This window comes from Chlamydotis macqueenii, chromosome 2 (assembly GCF_036417535.1).
Source record: "Chlamydotis macqueenii isolate bChlMac1 chromosome 2, bChlMac1.mat, whole genome shotgun sequence".
Lineage (NCBI taxonomy): Eukaryota > Metazoa > Chordata > Aves > Otidiformes > Otididae > Chlamydotis > Chlamydotis macqueenii.
In genome coordinates this window covers 16,001,759-16,014,091 of record NC_141557.1, presented here as the reverse complement: position 1 = coordinate 16,014,091, position 12,333 = coordinate 16,001,759, and the positions used below count along the sequence as shown (strand labels likewise).

Genomic DNA, 12,333 nt, shown 5'->3' with positions numbered 1-12,333 from the left:
TCATACTTTAGGAGTCAGATGTATCTAACAGACATGATAGCTGGGTCCTTACATCTAAAGGAAAATATTCTCCATCGGTGTACTAGTGCTCCTCCCCAGCAGCCTGCGGCCCAGCACCTTGCACAGACACCGGCTGGTGTGCGTTAAATCATCCTTGCAGAATGGTCACCACTCGGCACCGTGAACTATTTCCCTCTGTTCAATACACGCCCATCCCATCTGCTTCTTTGGGATGCTTAGGAAGTGACAAAGTAGTTCAAGAACTGAATCCCCAAATACCAGGTCAAAATACAGCTAAAGAAGCTCTGAAGAACTGGCAAATTAAAACATCCCCCATCTCCATGGCAAAGCTTAGTGTTTCCTTGATGTAGCAATAGAATATCTGAAGCTCCTCTGTTCCAAACTAAAAAGAGGTGCTAGTTCTATAAACAGGTGGTTACTGTGGGATGGGTAAGGTGACATATTTTCTTCCAAAAGGGTAATAGTTGTTTTGCTTATTACTAGCATCTGTTCTAAGAAAATTTAACGTGTTGTGGCTGTAACATGCCACATAGGACAGACAAGAGGAAAAAATAAGCACGGGTTTAATAGCACATCTGTGGCTAGTTAGTTATGGCGAACTTCAGGTATGTGGTGATTTCAGCGTATGTTCCTAAATACACTCCCAGCAACTGGATCGAAGACAAAACCTGCTACAGTCTTTCAGGGAATAATTAATGCACCTAGTCACTTCAAACCACACCAAATTATGAAGTCTGCTTGATTTCAAAGTAAAAACCACTAATGCAGGATCACCTCCAGAAATGAGGCTTCAAGCCTGCAAAAAGCTCGGTAGGAACGGCAGGAAAGCTCTGGCCCCAAGCAGCAGTGCTGATGATGGGACATAAAACATGAACAGAGGTCTCCCAGTCAGGGCGGTTTTGGGGCCAGAGAGAATTATAAAGGCATAAAGCAGCAATAACTTGCACTGAGCAGAGCAGGACTTCCCATTCACTCATCACAGCAATGGCACGCGGCAGCGCTGCTGCTGAAGAGCTGGCTGGAGTGCAGCATGCCTGTGTGTTTTTCCTTTTCCCTTCCCCGTGCTTTAATTCATCTGTATTTCCCCCATCTGGCCTGTCTCTCTTGTTTTTGTGTCTTTCTGTTTTCCACGATTTCTGTCTGTAAGGGTCGCTCATTCAGACTTGCAGGCGCTGCTCTTCGGCTCCCAGGGAGCCGAACCCCGATGTTCCTTGCTTGCCCAGGCACGCGGATCCACTCCACGGTGTCCCACAGGACACCCATCTGAACCGGACTGCTGGAAGACAGGGGATGGCTTTACCGCTTGTTGGGTTCATGCAGCCCCTCCATGCCCCTGTCCCACCTTTGCCGCATACAGCCACTGCCAGCTTTTGATTTATGGTTTCTTTGCCCTTTTCCTTGCCCCCTGCAAGCCAGGCGAAGCAGAGGGGCAATAACAGCTCTGTCTTCTGTTGCCCCACCGTGTCACCCTGTCCCATCACACCAATTTTCATCCATCTCAGGCATCCTCAGTGGCAGGGCCAAGGCTTTAGTGCTCTTTTCTCTTCCACAAACGCCATTTGTACACTTCTCTCTTCGCGACGTTTAGTTCGTCCAGCCTTTTCGAGGCTGAAGCTCTACACTGAAGAATGTCCAGCTGTGGTCCCTTCTCTGGAAAGAGCCAGGAGAGGGAGATCTCCCCAGGTGGCTGCAGGACTGTGGGCTTTGCAGGGGAGCAATGCTCCATCAGCTGTGCACATTTACTCTGACCATCAAAAAGCAGAATTGCTTTCCTGCCTCCTCTGCTTTTCTCCATCCTTGCCCTTCTCCTGGCAGTCACGGTCTGCACTGCAGTAGCCACCTGAGACCACAGCCCCACCAATCGGGGCGCTGAGCAAAACCAGAAGCAACATCTGCCCAAAGCATTTGTTCTCTAACAAGCAGAGGGCAAGATGCAGCAGGAGCAAAGGGAGGCCCTGAAAACCGCATGGCTGCTGAGGGTCACAGCCCGTCAAGGCACTCAGCCCTCCCAAACTGCAGAGCACTGGCTTCACATGTCACACCTGCCCTCTGGGCAATCCTGCTTGGACGTGATTTGGGGCTGCCAGCTGTCATCAGTCGTTAATTGTGAATCCAGACCCAGGGATCCCTCAGACTGTCTCAAAAATCCTGCAGTTTGCTTTCTGGTGTCTGACCGTAGAGCTACGTTCAGCTCAGGTTTTCAGGCTTTCCTCTGTAACAGGAGAGCTAGAAGCAGGGGCAGCTGTTTCCTTTTTTTAGGAGGAAAGCTCTGTTTCTCAACTCGAGGCCCTTTGACTTGGCTTGAGGGAAATCTTTGGTGATTGCCGGACTTCAAACAGCTCTGTAGAAGTATCTCCTTCCAAGGGCTGCATTCTCCTTTGCAGCCCAGGGCATTTTCTCAGAAGAAGCGTAACAAAAAATAGCCCCAGGTGCAGAGAGGCAGCTCTGAGGTGTGCTGTCCTCCGCGCTTTTATTGTACTTTCCGCAGGCTGTGACCTCCTGAAGAGAAAAAGATGTCCCTTCCTTTCACCTTGACATTTATTTTTTCAGTAAATGATCCAGATTTCCTTCACTGGAGTGGCAGCTCCAGCCTGTGCCCAACCCTCTCTTCCCATCCCCTAAAGCCAGTGCCGCAGCAGCTTTCCCAACGGAGAGCCGAGAGCTCCGGCAGCAAGGACCTGCTCTGTGTGGTGCCTCATAACTACCCAACAGGGAGCAAAAAAAGCTTTTTGGCTCAGGAAGGAGGGATGTAAACAGGACTGTCTCCTACAACCAAGAAGAGCAAGAGCTCTGAGCTGCAGTCATGCAGATGAGAAAATCATCCTGGAACTTTTTTTCATGCAAGACAGTGGAGACAGGTATTCAAAAAACCCACGACTTCTAATTTGCCTGGCAGTCAAGGTATTTAAATAATAAACCGTAACTTGTGCCAGCACGGCTTCCTTGATGGAAATTCGTGCTATCGCCACACCCACAAGAAGTTGCTCTGTGACAAAACCTAAACTTTCTCCTGATGGACTGTGTCAGCTACAAGGCTTTGCCTTGGGAAAATACGGGAGTTTCCCAACCAGCAAAGCCACGGAGAACTCCGCAGGTACCCTGTAAGGACAGGGTGTAAGGTGCCTGTGTGGGGTTCTGCTGGAGGTCCTCTCCCACTGGTGGCATTGCCCTTGGTGGATGCTTCATATGTCAGCGGCTGCAGACTCAGAGCCTTGCTGCTGGAAGACAAAAGGAGATGTCTGTAGAAAAGCAGGTCAGTGACTATTACTCCCAGTGCCCTACGAAACCGGGGCACCGGGAAACCTGTACTTGGTTCTGGGCTCTCCTGCAGATTTCTCCAGTGACCTTGGATTCATCGCATAACTTCACTGCCCTTGTTTTCCCGCAAGTAACTAGAGCACGTGTTGAATCGGACTCAATTTATGAACATGTGTAAAGCGCTTTGATAGCCTAGGGTGAAAGTCAATTAAGACATGATGGGCCCAAGCAATTGCTGAAGTAAATGATTCCCAAACACAGTCTTTCAAGAGCGTCATTAAACCAAGACAGATCTGCAAATTATTCACCTGTTTCTAGAGGCTGAATAAATGACGGGGAGGGGAGAGGTGGGGAAGCAGGCAACCAGCAACTCTTCGAAAACGCTTGTGGACGTCCTGGTGAAAACCACGGTGAGGACAAGCCCTGTGGTCTTCCCTTCTGCAGATTTTTTCTCCTGATGAGAGTTGATGTCTTTCTTCTCAGCTGAGCCATGCAGAGGGAAGGGGGCAGGAGGCCTCTATTCAACTTTTTGGAGAAAATAATTTAACCCCATGTAAAACTGTTCCTGGGGCAAGCTCCTGGGCCAGATTCTCCTGGGTTATCTCTCTGGAAGGATGCTGTCCGCTGTCAGAGATGTCCCCCCGCCCCAGCCTGGCTTCGCACCTAAAATGCTGGACCGGTGGAAAGAAAAAAAGAAAGAAAGAAAGAAAGAAAGAAAGAAAGAAAAAAAAAAGGAATTGGGATTTTCGGCCGCGGGGAGAGCATGGAGTTGCGCGGGGGGGGGGCGGGACGGGGCGAGGGGGGAGGAGGGCGGGGCGGGACCGCCCCGCTCGCCCCCCCCCTCGCCCCGTCCCGCCCCCACCCCCCCGTGGATTCGGAGCCTCCCGGCTGCCGCGGCCGCTGAACGCGGTGGCCCCAGCCGCCACCCGTGGGTCCCGGAGCGGATGCCCGGAGAGGTGAGAATCCTGGCTGGGTGGGGGGCAGCTGGAGGTGGGGGAATGTGTGAAACGACGGAGAGGCTTTTCGGGGGGGTCTCGGAGGTGTCCCACTTTGCACCTGCTCGTTCCTCTCTTTCCCCCCACCTTCGTGTCTGGATGAGGAGCCCCACATCCCGAGCTCTCCCGGAATCCCGGGAAAACCGGTCGGATGGAGGTCGCTCGCCTTTATTTTAACACCAGTCGCTGCGGTCCCTTGCGCCCGGGAGCGGGGCACTGGCTGCGACTGGGTGCCGGGTCCCCGTGACACCGAGCAGGATGTGGCATCAGGGTCCGAAACGTCCCCTGCCGCCCCTCTGGGCGTTTGGTCTTATTCCGATATTTAGACAGCGGTCAAAGAGAGCTTTTGGGGTTATTTCCCTTTTTGGTGGTTGTTTTAAACCACGGACTGTTGCAAAGGAGATGGAAAAAAAAAAAAGGCTGTTATGTCAGAAGGAGATCTGTGCTGTTATGTCATTTCATAATTGCCTCAGAATTACAAATTATGGCCTTAGCCTGCTGCTGGATCTGTGCCAAAGCACTCTTGCATCTATCCAGTTTTGGTGGGCTTTTTTTTTCCTCTTTCTTTTTTTGTCAAGAGTTGAGAATAATGACTTTTTTTTTTTTTTGTGGCATGTTCAGTTAGTCCAGCCCATGTCTTTAAGTGAAAATACCATGTAACTGTTCCGGGCAGTCAGTCTGATCCACATGGTCAAGACATTAAATCTTGGCAAGTGACAATGAGAATTGTGTCCTGCCGAAAAGTATTCAGCTACACTTCTTAGCAGGAGCTGAAGCATTTTCTCTTTGTTGCTTTAAAAGTTCTGATTCTGCCCAGAAACGCTGTTGCTGTTAGTGAGTAACAGACACATGGAAAATAGCAGCCTTCCAGCTTCAAACTAAAGAATATCAGATTAATGACAGAGAAGGGCTCTGCAGTTCAGGGATGCAGCTGCTGCAAGAGCCTTAATTTCTGGTTTGTAATCACAGAGGCTAGATCTGCCCTGCCCTACTATGGTCTTGCAGTTCTACTACTCACGATGGTACTACTTGGAGGAAAAAAAAGTGTGATTCTGCCAGCTATTCCCTTTGCCAAGGATGCCCAGGGCAGCAGGAGTCTGGAGAAGGTCAGGGCAGGCTGGTGCCTCGGGGCAGAGAAGCTGGGCAGGGCTTGTCCCCCTCAAGGTAGGATGCTCTCCTAAGCTGTGCCACAGGGGCATGTTGTAAGACCACCTAAAATACCAATTTAGGCTGATGTTTGGAAGTCTGGGCACACTCCTGCATCCTCCCTTCCTATGGTGATGTTCAGGATTTCTTCATGCTGCAGCATGTATTCGCCAGCCCTTGGAAAAGACGGATCTTTCAGAGCCTGCCAGGCTGTGTGTGTCAAGTGGCGTATTACAGTGGTATATTGTTCTTTAGATGCATAATTTCCCTGGCCTCTTATGACCTAAAAAGCATACAGAAAATAAACAAGGGCATATTGTTTGGTGGGAAGGATGCAGAAAATTCTTCTGCCTTAGCTGTTAGTTAGGGAAAGATTACTTTTAAGTGTTTCTCCTGATTGTCAGAGAAATGACATGGCACATGTGAGCCTGGGTTTTGCCAAGTAGGCTTTATTTGGAAGGTGAGGCATTTCTGAACTTCTCGGTCACCTTGGAACTAGTTACGAGTACATAGCAAAGTCCTGCCCAAATCTTCTCTTCTAATTAATTTGGCTGGAGGCCATCCTAATTAACCTTGAGGGAGTTCAGGGGTGGGAGAGCTTGGTATGAAACAATTGTTCTCTTGTAATTTGCTGTTCACAATGTGTTGACCAAGCCACGAGCTGCATCTCTAAAATCCTCTGGGTCTCTTGCTGAAGCCATTACACCAGTTTATTTGGCTTTTTTAACAGATGTTGTTTTCCATGTCTTGAGTGGAGCGGGTTATCTCACTTTCTGCAACCTTGTTATTGTGCTTTGTTTCAAGAGCCAGTGGACTCGGGCTTACTGGGGAAGCTTACTCACCAGTTCCAGCTATGAAGGAAGGGGTTGGTCAGCCTTTCAGCATTCTTGATGTGATCGTTAAGGTTTCTGTGTGAACTGATGGCATCTTTTCACATCTACCTAGAGATAACCCTCAGTTCTTCTGGTATTGGCAGTGTTGGGAAGAACAAAAACCAGCAGCAGCCTCTTTGCCGCCCAAGAGTATTACAGTTAGGATATTAATAGAATTTGTCAGCTCTAACTTGGAGCATCTCAAATGGTGGGGCAAGGGAATAGGTTTTTAAATCTGAGCTAGCTGAAAAAAAAAAAAAGTTAGAGGCTGAGTTCTGCTTTTTGAAAGTGCTGAGGGCACCCTGCAAGTCACCAAGTGTGTGACGAAGGGGGAAAAATTAACAGCCATTTCTGGAATTTTAGGATGGTCCCTTTTCCCCTGTCATGATGATGGCAGCTCGCCTTGTTGGTCCAGGGGGCTCAGTCGTGCTCAGGAGCTGGGCCACCGCTCACCACGCTCACCAGCCTGGGTCTACCTCACCGGTAGGCAGCCCTGCCCAGCGCACGCGGGGCCTCAGCAGCGTGACAGTGCTTGTGCGTAGGCTTCTTGAGTGTCTGTCTTTTTTTTTTTTTCCTATGCTAACGCATACAAATGCTACTTTGGCATTTATTTTCTGGTAGTGCAAGGGGTCGGGGGGAAATCCTGCTGAGACTACAAGGCAGGACACACAGATGCAAGAAAGAAAGATCAAAGGCATCTATAATACAGGAAGAAGCAGAGGGTCAATCCAGAAGAGAGCACATTTGATTATACATACAAGGGTAATATAAAAGGGATAACAGCACAGGAGAGGGATGGTAATGTCTGAAAATGAGTAAACAAACAGATGCGTAAGACTATGCTGAGAATTTATTTACTCCAGCAGACACAATCCTTATCTCTTTGAAAGAGGAGAAGACCACACCAACCTCAGAGCGCCTCTGTGCCCAGCCATGGTTGTGAGCGGGAGAAAGTGTTTGTTTACGGATCTCTCCTCCGTCAGTCCTGGCCTGATGGGCCGGCCCGTCCTGCTGTGATTAGTAGGATGCTAATGTGTGTAATCCTTTTGATCACAGGGGCCAGGCTCTATAAGTCATGTCACTGTCACCTCTAAGAAGTTCAACTATGTGATGGATCCCTTATTAAAAATATGTACTTGGAAAGATTTAATGCAGTTATTATTGAAATCCTTTTTATTTGGTTTGTACAGATGGGGAGCTTTTCTGTCAAAAACCATGCGAACAATAAAAATGATCCATGTAGTCCTAGCATGGGAGTAGCTTATGAGCACTTTGTCATAGGTATTTTAGGTGGGATGATAAACCCTTAACATCTTGATTTTAAGATGTGAGCAACAAATGTGATTGATTCCATGTGCTTTGTTCCACCAGCGTGAATTGCTCTGTACAGTGTCATAAACAGCATGGAAACATTGTCCAAGTCCTAAAAGATATCCTCTTCTGCAGTTCCTTTTTGGGAGGGATAGAGTTGGCTAATTAGGCTTTGTTTAATAAATGTACTATTTTACTCTCCTGTTGTGACAAACAAAAGCTGTCATTTGAGGAAATGCACCATATGCTGCCAATTGGTCGAAGGACTGGTTATATCTGGAGCGCAGAGTAGCACTGAGTGCTCTTTAACAATTGCTCCTTCTCCGAAAAAAATCTGGACCGGTTTCAGTGGAGTAATGTGCTGCTCTGTCATCGGTGGAAGTGAGCTGTTGACATTTTGAAAACCAGCTAATATGAGCAGCAGTATCTGTGCATGCTTGGACGTTTCCTCTCTCCCTTTATGCGTTTACTTCTGTTTGGATGCTTATGAGCCTCAGCGAATCAGTGCTCAGTCGGAGCTGGATTGGTCCACGGCAAATTTAAAAATCAACCTTATTTCAGATAGAAACTCCCATCCATGCATCATCAGACACGTATTTCATCATTGTGTGAAGCCAGTACTCAAACACCCACACTACTTTAAAAAAAAAAATATCTAGCACTCTACCATTTTTTCTTGGCAAATCTGAGAAGGCAAACTTTGAAATATGACCTGAAACCTCTAACGAATGGGGCTGGCAGCCCCTGGAGAGCAGCCGTCACTCGTTAAGGTCTCCCCCAGGAGATGCTCTGCACTCTCTCTCATGCCACAGCGGGTTTGCTGATGCATCTGCACTAGTGAGATACAAGACAGGAATAACTACCTTCTGAGAGTTAAATGAACTCTTTGAGACTCGCTCCTCTTCTCCTCTCCACTTCCTAATTCTATTGGAGACACGTCGTATCATTAATTTATTCTCTGGCACAGTGCCTCGGTGATTTCAGAGAGGACTTTTTGCTCAAAGAATGCAAAGAAGGTGTAAGCTGTAATTTTCACTGTCTGTGAATCTCTGTGTTAGGAAAAAAATGTGAACCCTCCTGCCCACAGGTAATGAGGATTAAACAAAAAAATTCACAGATTTCTTTTTAATTTCTTTGAGATGAATGGGAGACAAACACAGGCCTGGGAAGACATGCAGAGCCAACAAAGAGTTGGCTTATCTTCCACCAATGACTTTGGCAGGTCTTCTTCCCATGTAGTCAGCAGAGATGATTGCGCATTTAGTGCTAGTGGCTTTGAAGCCCTCGTTGTTGGCTGCAATGGGAACTTTTTTGAAGCTTTTTCTGGTGTGTGCCCATGATCTGATACAAGTCTTCTGGTCAGGACTCTGCTCTTGTACCTCCACCCAGGTCATCTACTGCATCTTCTCTGTGCAGGAGCCTTCAACATGAGCGTGTCTCTTGCGTCTCAGTCTCTCTATCCCTCCCATCCCTGGAGGAGACGCAAAGTTTCTTCTTCTGTGAAGTCATACTTGCCACCTTGCCAGGCTGGCCTGCCTGCCCCTGGCACCTCCTCACTCTTCCCCGCAGAGCAGAGGATGTCGGGACAGGGGGGTGCAAGGTGGCATTGATGGCATTTTGTGGTAAAGTGTTCCTTTTACTTTGGATAGTGAAAGCCACATTGTAATTCAGGCAAGGTGGCTATGAGACTGGGATTCTTGTACAGAAGGGCGTTGATTTTGTTGGAGTGAAGATCAGACTGGTAAACAGTGTCTTGTGTATGATGTATTACCCTGAGGATTTGTGCTTTTGACCCCACATCTTTGTACATCCCAGAGGACTTCAGCTCCCAAAAACCAATGCACTGATCCGCCTCAGCTGTCTGTGGCTCAGCATGGAGGTACATGGAAGTTCAGGGGAGCATACAAAGCCAGGGAGCCTGCCCCACAGGAGAGAACGGAGGCCAATGAACTATAACTGAGGAATCAAGGTGGGAAATACTTGATATTTGAAGTCTGGGAACTCCAGGTGTGGGGTATACCAACAAAACAATACCTTTTTTTTTTGGCAGGGAAGAGAGAGGAAGAATGTAAAAATATTTTGTTTCCATCCCAAATCCCTTGGTTCTGAGGCAGGATCTGCTTCATCTGCACTGTTCCTGATAGATCTTCACTTAGCCTGTTCTTGGAAACCTCCCTCTGTTGATGGAGATTCACAGCCTCCCAGTGTAACCAGTGGTTAACTATCATCATGGCTAGACAGTTCCCCCCAGTATCTAACCTAAATCTCCCTTGCTGCATGCTAAAACAGGCCCTTCAGTTTTCCACATCCACAGGGAGCAGGACAAGATTATCACTGCCTTTTAGCAGCCTGACATATTTGAAACTTGTTACCATCTCTCATTCTCTCACCCTCATTCCTCCTCCTTGTTCTTTCAGATGAACAAGCCCACTTCTTGTAGCCTCTTCTCGAGGGGTCACACTTCCTAAACTTTTAATTCTTGCGAGAAAGTGGCAGGGAGCAGCATCTTGCCTGAGTTAGGGCCCAAAACTGCATATAGGGCCAAGAGGAGTAAAGAGCCTGACTCGTGATGCTCCTCTTAGTATATCTCTAAGCATATTCACCTGCGTGTACCAAGCCCTGTGCTACTCTTGATGTCCTCTCTCTTTGTGGCTCTGGCTCTCGAGACCCTTTTGCCATACTGCTCCATTTTGCACTTCTGCATTGCATCCTTCTTCAGCTTTGCACTTGCCTGTATTGAATCTCAGTCATTAATTGCAGACTGGGTCTCTAATTTATTAAGATTTTATTCTAATTGTAATCCCTGAAAATGCTCGCAGCACTCCCTACAGATTTGTAATTGTAATCTTTATTCTAATTTACAAGTCATTAATGGAAATACTGAATAGAGCAAGACCCCAGGCACAGACCTTATGTGTCTTTTCAGGTTGACATTGAATTCACTAACTATTCCTTGAGTACAGATTCAAAACATTTGTATACCCACCTAGAGTAAATTACACCTAAATTGTATTCACCTGGTTTGCATATAAGACTATCACATACATTCCTCAAAAGCTTTCCTCGTTCCAATGTGCGACTCCTACTGGTTTTTTCCTTCCTAGTCACTATGCACCCGACTCCGTCAAAGAAGAAAATTAAATGGATTAGACTTAATTTGTTCTTGACAAGTCCGTGTTTTCTGTTTTCTCATGCCTTTATCATGTGGGAGTGGATGCAGCTGCAGCGCGGGGCAGGGAGCTGGAAACGCCGCTGCTCCTCCTGGATCGCATACTCGCTCCCTCCCGCTCTGCGATAAATCGGCACCTGTTATAAGTATTTACAAGTGAGTTGAATAATAATTTTTCTGAGGCGATATCAAAGCCAGGCTGTTTGGTCTACGATACCTCAGATCTGTCTCCTTCCCTCTTTTGTTTGAAGTTAGATAACATGTTTGCCCTTCGCCTATCCTTTGAGAATTTCTCTGAGGTCATGGCTCAGAGGCTGCCCTGGCTAGTTCCCTACTCCTTCCTTACTCCTAGCCTACGCTTAATTAAGCCCTGCCGAGTTGAATACATCTGACTTACATTAGTATTCTTGATTCTCTTTTCCCTGTGTTCTAGACTATCTTTGCGTTAAATATCTGAGATGTGATCATAGTGAACATTATTGTTGAAGGCTCTTCAAGCACATGAATATTATCTTTCCCGATGGAGCGTGTGTCTGCAGGCCAGTGGATGTGCTGGTGGTTGTTTCCGCAGCCGAGGGCAGGGGCACGGCGCACCAGGGCAGCTGCACGCACAGCGGCACAGCAGCCTGCAGTCCACAGTCCCATCTGACTTTATTGTCCCAAAGAAAGATGAAATGGTCAAGCTAAAAGCTTCATTTAATGTGTTTATTTTTTATAAGCTATCTGATATGCACACATGCTAAACCAGAGTGAGAAAACAGGAGCTACTACAATGGCCAAAGACTTACATAATCTCCTGGGATGTAGCTCAGAGTTATATTTAGACTGAGCAGGTTGTACCATCTAGTATTAAAACTTCTGCTACAAGAACCTGTTTTCCATTGCTGTAGTCTGTCAGGCTTTTATCACTTCATCTGAGACTTTCAGGTTGTGTCTCTCTCTCAGGCTAAATTTGTTTGAATATCGTCAGCTCAACTAATTCAACCATTTCCAAGGAAAACGAGGACGGAGGAGAGAAGGAATGTTGTTTTGCCCACATTAAAAAGGGGAAAGAAAAGAAATCCTCCAGCTGTTTGATTGAGAGCTGCGGTGCCATCATGTTCAGGAACAGGATCTATGGTGACAAGGCTTGGAGATGTCCGCGCATGTTCTCGCCAGACTCGTCTTTGTTTCTAGCTGCTCTGTTTTCTGAAGATTTTTTCCTCCCATCCATCAGCACCTTGCATCCTCTGGTGCTGAGCAGGCCACTCGTGACCCAGCCCTACGCAGGCACGGCGCTCGTGCCCTAACCACTCCAAGAGGCATTCGAGCAAAGCACATCTGCACAGCCCCAGCGTGGTGCCCCTGCCCAGGGCTGTGGCAGCAGAGCTGGGTTGTCCCTGTAATGATGGCTCCTGCTTTTTCCAGGTACAGGTGATGTTGCGATCTCGGACCTGGGAGCAGAGAGCAGGCACAAAGGTACTTCTGCTGGACACATAGATGGGACAGAGACTGGTTATCAGGACAGGAAGGAGGAAAATTGGGCTGAGGGATGTGAACAGAGGACTGGTGGAGAGCAGGG

The 12,333-nt window shown here is 47.6% G+C and overlaps 1 protein-coding gene across 7 annotated transcripts in view; it reads left to right on the top strand.

The window, feature by feature from the left end:
• JCAD (junctional cadherin 5 associated) overlaps positions 1-12,333 on the top strand; it is a 62,053-nt gene that overhangs the window by 28,388 nt on the left and 21,332 nt on the right. For 2 of the 7 annotated variants that reach the window (XM_086742080.1, XM_086742075.1), the window contains exon 1: positions 4,155-4,235. The exons of 2 other annotated variants lie outside the window; for them this stretch is intronic. Coding sequence is in view for 1 of the 5 variants with exons in the window: in XM_086742073.1 (XP_086598199.1) it covers positions 12,189-12,230 (42 nt within the window). In the remaining 4 variants the exon portion in view is untranslated. Of the gene's footprint in view, positions 1-4,154; positions 4,236-6,662; positions 6,776-12,179; positions 12,231-12,333 lie in introns of those variants that run through there. 3 more of the 7 variants (XM_086742078.1, XM_086742077.1, XM_086742073.1) reach the window with 3 other exon arrangements.